Consider the following 15,377-nt stretch of genomic DNA (forward strand, 5'->3'; position numbering starts at 1 on the left):
CAGTGGTTTACCGATACTTTGGTTCTACCCACACTGTTACCGATCGAAACCTGTCAAAGTGCGGAGCGAGCCGCTGGGAAGCCGCTGAGTCTTGATGGAAGTTGGTGGGTACCCGACTGACCACAAAATTATGCAGCCCCTGGTGCTCATGAAAGGCTGGATCCTCCTCTGTCACTACTGGTGTGTCAAAGGCTTCGAATCAGAATTCCACTCAGCACCCCACAGGTCACCGCAGAATTTTCGATGCAGGTTGTATCATGCAGCATCAGCCGTTAGCTACCAGGGGGACTTGGCCGGTATAGTCGAACCGCATGTGAGATGTGCCGGGGTCCCAGGGAGCGCAGCATTGGGGCTGTGGGATAGCTTATCAAGCCTCCTTGAGGGACCAGTCCCGGTTTAGTGAGCCCGTAACCCATGGTGTGGGCCATGTGTGGAAAGGTGCAAACCTTTTAGCCGGACGTTGGCGAAGCATATCCGTATAGCTTCGCCTCTGCCCTGCCGAACAGAAAAGCATGTAAAGAGCGAAAGCCAGCTTTGTGATATTCGGTGCAGCCCAAACCTGCACTGCACCCTCAGCGCAGCCCAGACAATCGGGTTTGAAAAGCAACGAAGCGAATTGAAGCTACGCTCAATCCAGGACGGCATGCTGGAGGGACTGTAGAAAGGGTGTTACTATCGGGTGTTGCTACTCGCAGACGTTCTGAATGCTACCGAGGGAGTGGCTCGCGCTAAAGCTGAACAAGTCTAGGGTTGCCATGGGTTAATAGCCGAACACATGCGGTGTGTGTAGAGCGCCAGAGCCACCGTTCGGCATTCAACGTGGGACTGCCTACGATCAGTACCTTCGCCACCGAACCTCCGGTGAGCTCAACATACGTCCACGGGATGTTTCAGAGGCTGTGCCTCTCCATCGCTGCCAGCGCATCCAATACGACTTATACGACTTTAGCCCAGCAACCAACCTGGCACTCTGACCCGCTGCACCCCCTGGTGCTGTGAACAGGCTGTGGTACCAAAGCTGCTTTGTTCAGCATCGGAGCCGATCAAGGTCTCACAGGGCCATGCCGTTCTATGCGAGCTGACTTCAATCTTGGGAGCACGTTTTCCAAGAAAGCATCATTACCGTCTATCCGAGATTTACCAATACAGAAGTGGGCGAGATCCGAAAATCGCTGCGGCGGGCCCGCGGGTTGCGAAACTCGGTTCTGATTTCACTTTTTTCTACGTATATGTGGATGCCCGGGGCTGCACCGAGCGCTGTAACACGGCCTGGAATTTCCTGCTTCTGAGCCAGCGATGATTGGTGATGATAGCTTGGGTACCCTGGCAGGACCAGAAGGACGGTACAGTAACAGACCCATCTTGCGCACCTGCCTTTGCATCGCCGAGAGTCAGTCAGATACGCACAAACTGTGGTGAAGGGCTTCCCGTCCCACGTGGCGGTTCCGAGCCCTCTCTACTGAACATCCCTATCAGAAACTTTCCATCAACTCTTTCAGCGTGATAGGCTTGCGCACCGCGTTCGAGAACCCCTCATTGAACGACACCCACACGCGTTCCGTCTCCTTCACTTTCGTCTCCCTCCCTGGCTGCTGCTGCTTCCTACCCTCCCAGTCACCATTTGATGACCTAGGTCTATCATCCTCCTGCTTGATGACCCTGCCGAAGAAGTCGCGCATGACCACCTCCTCCACCTGCTTCTCCAGTGCTATAGCACTGCTCCGCGGATCCGCGTTCTCTTTGTCCTCGTCTCCATCCTGACCCTGCTGCTGGTGCTGCTTGAGAAGAGCGCTCGAGCGACCATTCCGCGCCAATGAGTTCTGCAGCAGCTTCTCCTTCCGCAGCTCCTGCTCTAGGACCTGCCGCACGGCGTACCTGGTCGGCAGCGGAGCCGGCGCCGTTGTCGTGGTTCCCGGTGGTGATGATGATCTGTCAAAGTGGAATGCCGTGAGCGTATCTAGTGGTCTGTACATGCAACGGCTTTTGGTCAGCGCTGCTGCGAATACGGGGAAATTTCAGTGAAAGCAAGGACAGGGTTCTAAACTCACGGTTCCATGCGGTACACGAAGGCGGCTCTGGCGCCTGGCCCGGCAGCGGCGTCGACTTCGACCTTCACTCTTTCGAACTTGACGTCGAGGCCGTTCATGACGCGCACTGCGTTCTGCACGCACTTCTTCTCCGTCTCTTTGCGCACGCTCGCTACGCTTGCAGGCCCACCGCTACTGCTGCCGCCGATGACGACGGGCTTAACGTCCGGCGCGAGCATGCGGTTCACGCTCGGCACGAGCTCTGTGGCCATGTTGTCGATGGAGCTGTAGAGGCGCAGGAGGGGCGCGCAGAACGAGGCTTGTAGCTCCGTGAGGACTGTTTTGTTTTGTTTCTCGGCTTCGTGCGCTGCAAAGTCGGCTCGCGCGCCGCTGAACGGGTGTGCTGCGGCTTCGTTGTCGTCGCCGCCGCGCTGCTTCTCGTCGTTCCAGGTGTTGTGGCCCTTGTCGACGCCCGCAAACAAATGGTGGAACGCGCATGCGCCGGTGTTCATGTAAGGGTTCAATTCCCATTCCTGGCTGCCGTAGACGCGCTGCGAGAGGCTGTCGTGGAAGTGCAGCCAGTCATAGGCGGCGTTGGGCTTGGAGAGCTGCGTGTCGTCTTGGAAGACCTGGCTGGGGTACGTGCTGAAGCAATCGGTCATGAGCCGGTCGTGCTCGCCGCAGGTGTCGATCATTTCACGAAGTGCCGTGATGGCGGCGCGCTTCCGGATGTCCGCGACGCCGACGGGCTTGGATTGCGCTTCAGCGACGAGCCGCGTGTCTTCTGCGGAGAGGGCCGTGGGCAGGTTGGGCAGGCCGGCGCCCTCGATGAAGAGGCGGTCGAGGACTTCGCGAGCACCGCCGCGGCCAAGTCCCTTTTGGCTCGCGGCGCTGCTGCTGTGGCCGTTGTGAGCCTCTACCCATTTGCGGGTCAGGCGTGGTGGGGCATTGGGGTCCTTGGTTTTCGTTACACGGAATTTGTGAGCCATCCACTCCGCTTGTACCAAGATGCCACGAAGATCACCTTCGCCTGCTCCTCGGCCGCCGAGGCTGTTCTGCTTCCGAGTGCCCATGCCCCAGGCTCCTTCGCAGATGCGCCTGACGGCGTCATTGTCGCAGGGAATGCTCTCGGCATCGAAAACGTTCTTTAATCTGCTAATGACTTTGTCAAGCCCAGGTTTTCGGACGTGCACAATCTCCGCCAAACCGGATGTACGAAGGGGCCGCAAGGAAGGGGCATAGATGTCGTTGCAGACGAGGATCAGTGGCCGAAGCATCCGGAACTTGTCGCCTTTCCTCTTTCTTGCAGGGTTGGTTGACTGCTTGTCAGGGTTATTAGTATTGTGCTGATCGAGATGGACAAGATCAATCAGTGCCTTCATGAAGCCACCATCGCCACTCCCACCAGAGCCCGTCACGACACCGTCGACTTCATCAACAACCACGCAGATAGGCTTTCCTGCTCGTCTGTCCTTGCCCGCCTCTTTGATCCCACGTACGGTTTCAGTCCCCAAAATGTCCTTGATGCGGCCTTTGACGACATCCTTGCTACGATCATCACTGGCGTTGATTTCCAAGGCCTCATAGCCCGCTTTTCTTGCGCAGACATGTGCGAGTGTAGTCTTGCCGAGGCCTGGAGGTCCAGTCAGCAACAGAATCTTGCGATGCTGCCACTCTCCGTTTGCATTCTTGTCCTCGAAGACGCGCTTTGCTCGAGGTTTGGCATTGCCCGGAAAGACAATGTCATCCCAACCTTTGAGCCAGCGCAGCACCTGACGATGCGTGCGTTCATCGCCTACGAGGTCTGTGAAGCGCTTTGCTCGGTATTTCTCGGTCCACATCTGATGATCGCTTGCTTTCGTTCCCACTCTGTTGGAGACGTTGGAGTCGCGGGAAACCGGACGCTCCTCTTTATTGAATTCCTGCTGTTGTTTCTCGAATTCAACTTGGGCGCTGTCTAATTGCCGTTGCTGCTCGGCTTCGTGCATCAAGTGGTGGATGTCAACTCCGTAGTAGGCCTTCTTCGCCCGACCAGCCGTAGTAATAGATCGCCCAGCCACCGTCTGTTCGTAAGTCTTGCGCGTGGACTCGGTGCGAATAGCGATCCTGAACGGTGCTCCGGAGCTTGTTCGAGCTTCAAGTCCAGCATCGGCACGGCGACGTAGCATAGGCTGAGCAAGGATCGTAGGAATAGATGACAGATCATTCTGGCTGAGGTTTTCTGGTAGAACGTCGTCGATGTCTACAGCGTCGTCCACTATTGGACTTACAGGCTGCTGGCCAGCCTTGGCTTCCTGGGCAGGTTCGATGCTATGGGCAAGAGCTGCATGATCGTCGCCATGCTCGTCGTCCTCAAGAAACCCACCAACGATCTTGGGCTTCTTCTGTGCAGGAGCTGCGCCGAGCGTCTGAAATAGCCTCCGTTTCTTCGGTGGCTGCTGAGGCGGAGAAGAACTGGCTGGGTATAGCACCGGCGAAGAACTGAAGGGCATCGCTTTCCTCTTCAGTGGGAGATTTGCAGAGGGCGTACCTGGTCCTGGTGACGAGGTTGGCGGAGAGGAGGGTGTATCGATATCCGTGATTGTCTCGCCGAGTCTGTGGCCAGGCTTCGTTGATGCGTTCAAGCTTGACTTCTGGTTTGACACATGCTCTGCGTGGATATTGGCAAGTCCATCAGAATCAATATCGGAGGATGGTGCAATGGCGACGCTATTGAAATCCATTAGAGAGGGGTCCTGGCCAGGTTGAGTGCATTTGCTGGTACTTCGTCGAGATGGAAGTGCAGAACACGCTTTAGCTCTTTCGACGCGTCCCAGCGCGTCACGCTTAGCTGGTATATCTCGGCCACCGTAGCACTTCACTACCCCACTTTCTACCTGCCGTCACAGACCATCTCTCAACCTATGCGCCATCGACATTCCTCCTTCTGAGACCACATTGCTGCCATTGTCCATCACAATGATCGCGGTATCGCGGTCGCATATATCACGCGCCTCAGAAACCGAATTCATCAGACCTTGCCCGCCCTAAGGTGGGTTTATAGTACAATGCACTCCCCAGCTTCCAGTAATCGCAGTACAAACATGCGCGAGAACATCGCTGATGCTCCTGCAAAGACATTTGCGGAGTGAGTCGCTCCTTGCTGATCTCGATAGTGCTCCCCATGCTGACGCGCGCTTCGAGACTACTGTCCGGTCCTCTCCTCGACATCTATGTCGGACTAGAGCAACGGCACTGGGCCTTGCACCAGAACTTGCTGATCCATCATTCACGCTTTTTCGATGAAACATTTACCGTTAATGGCGAGCACAAGAGAATAAAGGAAGGGAAGCTGTATTTGCCCGATGAAGATCCCGAGGCGTTCGAGCTTCTTGTAAAGTGGCTATACCAAGGCCGAATCGAGGATGTCTCCCAAAAGCCCAAAGAGGCCAAATGGGATTACGCCTTTACCTGCCAGAAGCTGTATATCCTCAGCACAACTGTTGGCCTTAACGAGCTTCAGAACCTTGCCATTGACCAATTTCGCAAAGGCTGCCACGACTCAGCTCTCGTTCCTGGTCCAGAAGAGATGATTCCCATCTATCGAAAGACTGCATCTCACTCGCCCTTTCGGCGCCTGGTGAGCAAGATCGCGGCCCGCCAGATCATGGATCCAGATCACCAGCTAGACGCAGGTACCTACCGCGACTGCTTTGAGGCTAGCCCGGACTTTGCAGTCGATGTAATTAACGAAATTCGCGCTGGCACGAGCGGCATTTTACTCGATGATCCAACTGTGGGCAATTCTTGCAACTTCCACGAGCATGAGGACGGTGCATCTTGTCACAAGTCGGTAAAGTTCAAAAACGGTGTTAAAGGCCCTGCTTGACTCGTTCCGCTTTCCTTGACCGCCTTTGGGCTGAGGCTGTGGCTGTGGCATCGATTGTCGCTCGGCCCGAAACGTTGGATCCAGCATTATCTTGCTTCTCTCTCCGACCGAACTACTGAGCAGGTATCAAGCAACAATTATTCCGACAACCAATCACAATTGGAATTGGACGTCTTGTCAATCGTGCGATCCACCTGGGTGACTCCGTAACGGGCAATTAACGGACTCGAATTGCGTACATGTACGAGAAGCGGGAGCGAGGAAAGTATATCCGTACAGACATATCGCTTCGGGGTATGTTGGCGACGAAATCACGTGCATTGCTTCGAGTCGGCCGAGTATGGTCACGTGTTCGACTGCCAGACGCAATGCACATACATCATCTCCTTTCAACCAGACGGCGCTTCCACCAGTTAGCGCTCAAAGGCTGGTCGAAATGGTTGTAGCTAGTTTGCAGAATCCAAGCAACCGCACACTTGTTGATTTGTCAGCCCAAGGACGCTGCGCTGTCGCTTTGTGCAATCGCCTCCCAGGGCTTTCCAAGAGAATTTAGACTTTGACCGTTCGTATATATAGGAGGTTGCTCCTTAGCCGGTAGCCTCATTGTACCGCTCGTCGATTCACATCTCTAAAGTCCAATCTCAAGCCATGTCGGAATTGAAGCCCATCACCCTCTGGTCCCACGCTGGAGGGCCCAACCCTTGGAAGGTCGCCATGATCCTCAACGAATTGGGCGTGCCATATGAGAACAAGATTCCCGAAGGCACGAAGTTGAAGCAAGAACCCTACACGACCCTCAACCCCAACGGCCGCGTCCCCACCATCGAAGATCCCAACACCGGCATCGTGCTCTGGGAGACCGCCGCCATAATCCAGTATCTCATCGACACCTACGACAAGGACGGTAAGATCTCCCACGGCCCCGGCGAACTCAAGTACAAGGAGCTGCAGTGGCTTGCTTTCCAAGTCAGTGGTCAGGGCCCCTACTTCGGCCAGGCGACGTGGTTTCAGGTCTTCCACCCGGAGAAATTGCCGTCGGCGGTGGAACGCTATCAGAACGAGATTGTGCGCGTCAATGGCGTGCTGGACGCGCATCTGCAGGGCCGTGAGTGGCTGGTTGGCGACAAGTGCACGTATGCGGATCTGGCGTTTGTCACATGGGCGAACATTGGGAATGCTATGGATGGTGGGAAGAGTAAGGAGAAGAAGTTGGAGGCTTATGATGCTTGGTTAGCGAGACTGAATGAGAGGGAATCGGTCAAGAAGGCTTATGCTGATCAGGAGGAGGCGAAGAAGGGGAAGTGGGCCGTTTGATGAGCACGAGATAGGTAGCCCAGCGAACGTATACTAATCGACTGGCAAATCATCGTGCTACAGACCAAATTCGCAGGTCACATTCCTAAACATCCCCTCAAGCCCATTGGAAACTGTGTGAAACGAAGACAGGGTAGTCAATGAGAGCACTTGGGGTAGGCCGAAGGTCTAGGAGCAGTATAACGGGGTTCCAAAAGGGTGCAGAGGTTGCGTCAAGACATGGTCCTCCTCGTCGAGAAGGTACGACCACTGCGATTCGGCTCACAATGTGAGGTCACAGTTTGTTAATTTTGCTATGGTGTCATCAATGCCTTGCTCGGGAAGACTTGTGTCGATGTACTCAAGTTGAAGTATTCATATTGACAGCGCACGTGTATTGCTCCACTTTGAAATCGCAGCCAATCACAGCGCTCTATAAACGTCTGACAAGACGTTCACGTTGAACGAGCTTGGCCTTTTGCTTTTGATCCAACATCACATCTGGCCTTTCGCCTCAATTCACGCCTCTTTGTTTCGTTGAGAGGCCGCTCAGACGATCTAGTCATTCTTCGTGCCCAACCAGCATCGACCGCAGATCCCAAAACGCCCGCCATGGCCGACCAAGCCACCTCCGCCGGCCCCTCCATTGCCGAGAGTATGGATGCGGCCATCGCTTCCTTCTTCGCTTCACACAATCCTGTCACCTATCTACTACTTGCCATCATCACCATAATCCTAGTCTACCCACTCTTCACGTCTTCTGACCCGGATATACATCCGTTCCTGCTCGCACGGCAGTCATCGGCGGCCCCAATCCGCAACCCTGGCGAGTCTTCCGTCTACCGAGCCTTGGATGTCCCACATGGCTATCCTCTGAAGGCAAGTCTGGGGGTCAAGGACCCTGGCGCTCCGAAGTGGACGTCTGGGAGACAAGGGGACCTGAGGGACGTCCTTGCCAGGGCAGTACGAGGCCCACCTGCCCAGGATGGGAGCGGCTACGATGCCACCAAGGTTGGTAAGGTATTCACGCTGCTTGGCAAGGACAAATCCACCCCTACAGAAATGGCCGAGGTCATGCGCATCGTCAATGCCATTGGTGGCTTCACCAAGGGGAAAGTAAGCGGTGATGGCAAAGTAGCAGTATGCCTGAGCAACAGCCTCGAATTGTTGGCGGCTATCTTCGGTATGTGCTTTCTCAGAAACAGGTCTCTTACCGTTGTGCTATAGCTAACCGCTACAGCTGCCGCTTTCTACGACTTCTCTGTCACGCTCATTCCCTCTGGTTTGCCGCAGGAGCTCGTCGACCATCTCCTCACGCAAATCGACGTTCACGTCCTCGTGGCTGAGGCTGGCGCGCTAGACCTTGACACCGCGCTGCCCAACTGCAAGTCTTTAAAACAGGTCATCCTCCTCGCCAAGCCCGACAACAAGCACATGGCCTGGGACGAAACCCCTATGCCCTCCGGCGTAGAAGTCGCCACCTGGCATGACATTCTCGACCAGTCCTCCGCCACCAATGAAGTCCCCACCATCGAGAAGGACGCCGCCAAACCCAAGCCTCTTGGAACTTTCTTCATGAACTCCGCCGGCGAACTAGAGCTCTCAGAGCTTTCTTCTGAAGTATCACCCCCGTCACCCTTGAACGCCCACACCCCTTACTGACCAAACACCAGAACCTCGTCTCCGGCACCGCCGGCCTCCTCTCCACTCTCCCACGCACCGGCCCCCTCTCCCCTACCGACACCCTCCTTCCCACCACCCATCTCAGCCAGCCCTACACGCTCTGTTGGGCCCTCGCCGCCCTCTATAGCAACGCCTCTCTCGCCCTCACCTCCGTCTCAGGCCCCCGCGTGGACCTCTTCGCCGCCCTCGCTTCCTTCAAGCCCACCATCCTCGTCACCGCCCCCGGCACCCTCAACAAATACCTGCACAACTGGACGCACACCGGTCTTGGCCCCGGCCGCATCTCCCGCTTCTGGCAGCGCCGCTCCCTGCGCGCGGGCATCATGCCGAAGCGCAAGCCCGTCCCCGATCTGAATGCGCAAGAAGTCGTGTTTCTCATCGTCGACCTGCAGAGCCTGGCGCAGGTGCGCGCTGTGTTTGTGGGGCAGGAGGTTGAGGGGCCCGTAGGCTCAGCTGCGCCTGAGGACCGTCTGAGCTCAAAGGCGGCGGACGAGCTGCGCGTGGACTTGGGCCTGCGTATTTCGACCGCGTTGGTGGATGGGCGCGTCGCGGGCGCGGTGGCGCAGTCAAATCTGCTGGATTATCGGGCAAAGAACGCGGGTGAAGTGTGCGTAGGTCCGCCCGTGGGGAGCGTGGAGGTGTGGGTTAAGGGCGAGGAGGAGGCGATGGGAGGGCCGACGCCTGCTGGGAAGGTAAGTTTTCCTTTCTGCTGGTGAATTTGATCATATGTGCTAACGGATTTTTGCAGATTATGGTCAAGGGGCCGGCGGTCGTGGCCGGCACGGTGGAGCTGGGTGCGCGGGCCAGAGTTGATACTGATCATACATTGGTTCTGCAGTAGATTCGCCACCTGCGCAACCCGGGAATGTGGTTGGCTATCGGACGTCCACGAGACCTCGCAGTACTATACAGAATAGACAATACTCCCCACGCGCTCTCGTGCCCTGTTTCATGAATGTATCTGCCGGAGCTGCTCCAGTAACACCAACGACCGCCTGTCCATGTTGTCGCCGGCGAGTGCCTTCACCTCGGCCTCCGCCGCCCTGACCTCGCTTCCTGCGTGTTTCAAGAGACGGTGGAAGTCATCACGACTCATCATGATCACCGCGCCTGGGATTTTGCTCGCAAACTTCAGTCCGCTCCATACCGGCAACAAATTCTCCAGTCGCTCCTGTGCCTCGCCTAGGTTGGTATGTTGGTTATCTGTCCTGCTCTTCTGTCGTGAGAACTCTGGCATCGACAGGCTCGTCAGCCCGCTCTCAGACGACTTGGACAGGGCGAGCACTTTGGCGACTGCGCGGCTGACCTCGCCATCGGTGTCGGTGGGTTTGGAGGAAGAATAAAAGGCGCGTGCAGCGGTCATGTCGAGCATGATGGCGCTTGGGAAAAGGCTCCGCCGCATATCCAGGTGTCCCTGGGCGTAGTTTGTCTTATTGCAGTGGTCGCCTTTCTGAAGCATATAGACGATGAGCTGCGCCTGCCGAGCGGCCTTTTCGAAACCTTCGCCTTGGTAGGATGACTCGAGCGCGCGACGATGGCATCCCAGCAGGAGCTCGCGTAGGAGGAAGGGCTCGGAGAGCCGAACATCGGTCCGTTTGGCCTGCTCTGCCAATTCGATGATGAACCGCTGCATGCCGAGCTTGTTTGCTTTACGGGTGAGTTTCTCAAGGAATTTGGCGGGAACAGGCTCGTGAGATGATTTCATGCCTTCGAGGAAAGGAAGGAGGTTGGACCATGAGTCGGGGTCAGGTGTTTCGCCCAACAGGCTCGTTAGACGCGCAAGAGATTTTCGTTTCTCAGGCCGCTCCGCATAAGACATCGGCCGGAGCTTGACATCTTCTTCATCTGTTATGCTCACAGTGACGCCAGGGTCGTTGGTGAGGATGTGGTGTTTGCTCGGACGATAGATCAGGTGCTGGTGGTTCTTCGATAGATTTTCGGGAATAAAGAGTGTTTCGCGGTACTGTGATAACAGTGTGTCGAGCTCGGGTTGTGATGTAGGTTTGAAGCTTGGGAATGCTGTTCATTGAGTCAGTGAGTGTGCTTCTGGAGGCTATGGAAAGCTCACTTCTGCCCAGTGGAGCGGTACTGCTGTATCCTCGTACAAAGGAGGATTTACAGCTGTTGCAGATGAATGCAACAGCTTTCGTTCGAGGCGCCATCACAATAGATGCCTGTGCACAGAACAAGACGGAGCAATGTCGAGGGCGTTCTAATTGCATTGCCATGATGGACGACGGCGCAAGTAAAATCTTGGGCTTGGCGCGGCGCTCCGCAAATGTTGCGCGAACATCAGCTCGCTCCGGTCATCTCGACAGCGACCACGTCCACGCAGACATCTACGGAAAGAGCTCGTCGCCATGGCTCAGCCAACATCACATCGTGTGGCGTCATGCTGTTACAAGTCGTTTGTGCGGGACCTCACGCGACAGCTACAGCCCAGGCGATCGATGGTCACGATCCAACGGGGCCGCCCCGAGAAGATCAAGCCACCTGAGGACCTGCCGGATACTTTCTGGTCACAGCTCCCCAACAGACTACGCCCTGACCATGGTATGACTGAACGGCTCCGACTCCGGAATACCTACTGACCTGGGACAGGGAGACGCGAGATCATCATTCATCAAGCACCACCCGCCGAGCGAGAGCAATGCAAAGAACCCCTCAAAGTTGTCGATGCGGCAGAACTAGCAAGGCTAGATCCAACAGGAGCTCGGTCAAAGCTGTTTGATGCAGAGAACAGAGACAGAGCGAAGCCGGGCGATATTCTCCTCGCAACTTTCAAGGGCGGCGAGCCTTTCTCCGGCGTTATTATGTCGATAAAAGGGTCCGGTCCTCACAAAGCAGTTCTTCTCAGGAACCACTTGACGTCTATCGGGACTGAGATGAGCATCAAGGTTCACAGTCCAGGGGTCCAGAGCATGGAGATCGTGCAACGTGCACCGAAGAGGAAGAGGAGGGCCAAGCTGACCTATTTGAGGAAGCCCAAGCACGATGTTGGCAGTGTACAGAAGATTGTGGATCAGTATATGAGAGAGCGGGCATTATTGACCGGCAAGAAAGTGGCAAGTACAGGTTTCAAGAGGAAGAAGGGGAGGAGGTAACGGCGACTGCCGATGGCATGCAATTCAGCATCAGCCATAGCAAGGCTTCTGTCACAATAAACAACAACTGTACCATCAGCCTCCGCCGGAACTGCAGCTCTCGCATTTGGACTATCACATGTCTCCTTTCACCTCACACCCAAGTCTCTACGAAGATCATTGGCAGCCTTTCTCTTCCCATTCACTGTTGGGGGCAAGACTCAGATGCGTTGATGGACCTCCACTTCACATCCATATGCCACCCAACTGCCCTGGTTAGCTTTCTTTCGGCTTACTTATCAGGCAGGTGTCTTCCCTCTCTTCCCTCCTCTACACTATCACTAAGGCATACTCGATGACTTCTCCTGACCCAAGCGCTCATAGGGTACGACCAGATCTTCCCAAGATGGTAGGACTATCACGGTCGACGGCTTCTCCTTCGAGTGACTTCGTCATTAGGTCACCGTTGGCTTCTGATTCTGCACAACCTCCCAACGTTCCTTCTCCACTTGGCCCCGACCAATATCACCTCGATCGGGACAATTCTCTATTAACTTCGCCTATAGAGGTGCCATTGGTGAACGAGAACAATCTCTGCACACGGTCAAGCGGTAGAGAAACTCCGAATACCAAGCAACCGCTTGTCCATCCTACAAAGGCTGCCACTACCTCCCCTTCAGTCGACTACCCTCGCCGCCTACCTGCCCCGAATACAAGCCCTGCATTCAGTGTCATGGAGGATATCTCCAACAAGGAAGGCGTGGCTGAGACAGCGACTGACTTCATCATGCTCAACGGGGTCAAGTACTTGCCCGATCAATCTCAGACTATCAATTCAGGTGCGCACATCCATCCTGTAACCAGTATGCATGCCCGCGCCCGCTTTGAATGCCTGGTCAATGAACTTGCTGAAGTCTGCCCGGGTCCTGCAGGCATGGGTCACATTGACATTCCTGCAGGCGATGATGGACCCGAGCAAGCTCTTGGCCGTTGGCTTGAGACTTGGAATCGCTCGAAGCCCCTCGATCGAAGCGGCGCCAGCACTCCAAAGCAAGACCATGATGGAGACTCTTCATCCAAAGTCATAGTCACTTTGATCTTCGAGTAAGTTGTCCGTATCCACAGTTATTCCGCCTTAACGCGAAGCAGCTCACAATGTGCGAACGACATGGACACCCCACTTGGCGGCCGCAAGATCATCCATATCTCTCAACGCAAGCTCGAACGCATCCTCGGTCCAGAAACGGCCCGATCTAAGCTCCAGGAGATTCGTGGTGGCCGAGTTGTCCTACAAGATGTGTTGCCCACTACTTTCAACGCTATCCGCAAATGGCTATCGGGGAAGGCCATCATGCACACCCTGCCCATTGCCGTGAGGGACAAGCCCCTCCGAGAGCTTGTTTACATCTATGTTCAAGCCGCTCGATGGGGTCATCGTTCCATTGTTCACGATGCCGTCAACAACATGCCATCAACCGGCACTCCCTTCGAATTTCTCGAAATATGTGCCATAGTGTACAGCGAAGGATGTGCTGGTGTAGCCTTCAGGAACTTCTTCAAGAAGGGGTTGCCTGTGGTGCTGGGAAACTCCACATTCGATCAGACCGACAAAGTCCCCAAAGTCCTTAAACAGTCAACAGAGTTGGCCACTGACTTCGCTGAAACAATGCTAGGCTTGGTTAGCCAGCGAAAGTACGGCAATCACGCTCATCACATTGGTCCACAACCTTTCCCAGCCTTCACCGCCCGCGATCCTGAGCCTGTCTGGTTTCAACCACCTGAACCTGCCTTCTGCGCCTGTGGTCTTCATGAGTGTACCTGCACATCGGATACCGCCAGCGTTACTCGACCTTCTGACACGCATGCCATCCCTCGCCGCTCGGGCTATGTCGAGAGTGCTTCTTCCAGCGTGATGGGGGTCGAGGACTGGTCTAAAACTCCACCGTGGGGCCAAAACGATGGCGGCGCTGGGTGGGACTACTCTCATCGACCCGTACCGACCGGTGGAATTATTCCTGCTCCTCCGATGAGTATTGGAGACGCCGAAGACCAGCCCATTCGTCCACGCAACTGGAGTAGTGCTCACTTGGGCCAGGGCTCAGAATGGAGTGAGATCATGTCTGCCAACGAGGACGAAGCTCAAGCTTGGATGTTTGAGGGTCGTCAGGACACTCCTATGGCTCGTGGTCGATATCGTGACGAAGCTGCTGGTGGCGATCGCTCTCCACGTGTGCAATTCGCGACCCCGTCTCGAGAGCTCCTGCCGATATCACGAGCGGCTAGCGCTGGTACTTCGATTGAAGGGCGCCTTCGCGTGGTTGAGCGGAAGCTTCGTGATGGTAACCTCTGGACTCATCCCACACGTCAGCCCATCGGACTTCCTCCAAACAATGAGGAGCAGTCGCAGTCAACGAGGGTGTCAACTCGCTATGCGTTGGGCAAGACGACTGCTCCACAAGGCAAAGTACTGGCGACGTCAGATTTCCCTCCCGCACCCCTCCTGCATCCTGGATTTCCTCCTGTTGGCATGCCAAACTATGTCCCGCGCGTTGGCTACAATCGCTATGTTCAGGTTGGCAACGGCGTTGTGCATCCAACTGGTCCCGGGCCGTATGGTCTTGCAGGTCGTTCCATGATTGCGGTACGCAGCTCCAACTCTCAGGAATGCACTTTGGTCTTTCAGGCTGGCGATACCATCGAATGTGTAATTCCGGTTGAAGAAAGCCGTTCTACTTCTCAGCACAACCCTTGGAACTTTTCTGACCAGCGCTTGCAGGGAATCTGCCGTACGCAGGCGGGTTCTTTTCCTGCCAGCTATGTCCGCGAAATGTACAGCTCAACCCTCGCTCCAGGCTCGGCAGGTACTGGGGCTGGCTTCTCTAAAGAGGTCTCTACGCCTGCTGGACCGGCCAATGATCAGTCCTGCCACTCACAATCTAAGGTTCCCAATGCAGACAGCACGCCAGGCGCAGCAAACGCAAGCACCAAGGCGAATGTGGCACAGAACGTTGACAAAGATTGGCTCAAGTCCGTGGGCAACGCACACCAGGACTCACAGAATCACTTAGACCCGGGCTTCAGAGACCGAGGACGTTGTAGTTCGACACAAACCACGGCTATCAGGGCTGACCCGCATTGGCCAGGTTGTCCTGCTGAGAACGACCCGCGGTTCCGCTGCACATGTGCCGGCAAGTTCAACACCCGTGCTGGGACCAGACCCTTGACTCCGTCATCACCTTGGACGAATGATGGCTGGGGCGCTCCTGACGAACCAGTGCACGGCTCTCGGGATGTGTGGGCTGACGAGGGAAGCAATAACGGTTGGGGCTACAACACGAATCGTGATGGTCGTGCTGAACGTGGGACTGCTTGGGAGTGAAGACTTCTTACCACAGAGGAGGAGTGCTAGTGCAACCCAGGTGC

The 15,377-nt window shown here is 55.7% G+C and overlaps 7 protein-coding genes across 7 annotated transcripts; 5 read left to right on the forward strand and 2 right to left on the reverse strand.

Moving 5' to 3' along the window:
• Positions 1-1,472: 1,472 nt before the first annotated feature.
• Positions 1,473-4,519, reverse strand: HMPREF1541_01675 (uncharacterized protein; the record flags this gene model as incomplete). The annotated part of the gene is made up of 2 exons (XM_008716032.1): positions 1,473-1,965; positions 2,049-4,519. The coding sequence occupies 2 exons, from the start codon at positions 4,517-4,519 to the stop codon at positions 1,473-1,475; spliced, it is 2,964 nt and encodes a 987-aa protein (XP_008714254.1).
• A 671-nt stretch (positions 4,520-5,190) lies between these two features.
• HMPREF1541_01676 (uncharacterized protein) lies at positions 5,191-5,895 on the forward strand (the record flags this gene model as incomplete). Its single annotated transcript, XM_008716033.1, has 1 exon — positions 5,191-5,895. The coding sequence occupies one exon, from the start codon at positions 5,191-5,193 to the stop codon at positions 5,893-5,895; it is 705 nt and encodes a 234-aa protein (XP_008714255.1).
• Positions 5,896-6,543: 648 nt separating this feature from the next.
• On the forward strand, positions 6,544-7,209 carry HMPREF1541_01677 (uncharacterized protein; the record flags this gene model as incomplete). Its single annotated transcript, XM_008716034.1, has 1 exon — positions 6,544-7,209. The coding sequence occupies one exon, from the start codon at positions 6,544-6,546 to the stop codon at positions 7,207-7,209; it is 666 nt and encodes a 221-aa protein (XP_008714256.1).
• Positions 7,210-7,800: 591 nt separating this feature from the next.
• On the forward strand, positions 7,801-9,712 carry HMPREF1541_01678 (uncharacterized protein; the record flags this gene model as incomplete). The annotated part of the gene is made up of 4 exons (XM_008716035.1): positions 7,801-8,371; positions 8,429-8,808; positions 8,862-9,563; positions 9,620-9,712. The coding sequence occupies 4 exons, from the start codon at positions 7,801-7,803 to the stop codon at positions 9,710-9,712; spliced, it is 1,746 nt and encodes a 581-aa protein (XP_008714257.1).
• Positions 9,713-9,820: 108 nt separating this feature from the next.
• On the reverse strand, positions 9,821-11,033 carry HMPREF1541_01679 (uncharacterized protein; the record flags this gene model as incomplete). The annotated part of the gene is made up of 2 exons (XM_008716036.1): positions 9,821-10,890; positions 10,940-11,033. 2 exons carry the CDS (start codon positions 11,031-11,033, stop codon positions 9,821-9,823), a joined length of 1,164 nt encoding a protein of 387 aa, XP_008714258.1.
• A 198-nt stretch (positions 11,034-11,231) lies between these two features.
• On the forward strand, positions 11,232-11,975 carry HMPREF1541_01680 (ribosomal protein L19; the record flags this gene model as incomplete). Its single annotated transcript, XM_008716037.1, has 2 exons — positions 11,232-11,424; positions 11,473-11,975. The coding sequence occupies 2 exons, from the start codon at positions 11,232-11,234 to the stop codon at positions 11,973-11,975; spliced, it is 696 nt and encodes a 231-aa protein (XP_008714259.1).
• Positions 11,976-12,687: 712 nt separating this feature from the next.
• On the forward strand, positions 12,688-15,333 carry HMPREF1541_01681 (uncharacterized protein; the record flags this gene model as incomplete). The annotated part of the gene is made up of 2 exons (XM_008716038.1): positions 12,688-13,058; positions 13,104-15,333. The coding sequence occupies 2 exons, from the start codon at positions 12,688-12,690 to the stop codon at positions 15,331-15,333; spliced, it is 2,601 nt and encodes an 866-aa protein (XP_008714260.1).
• Between the last annotated feature and the right edge of the window lie 44 nt (positions 15,334-15,377).

Source organism: Cyphellophora europaea, assembly GCF_000365145.1.
Source record: "Cyphellophora europaea CBS 101466 unplaced genomic scaffold supercont1.2, whole genome shotgun sequence".
Taxonomy (NCBI): Eukaryota; Fungi; Ascomycota; class Eurotiomycetes; order Chaetothyriales; family Cyphellophoraceae; genus Cyphellophora; species Cyphellophora europaea.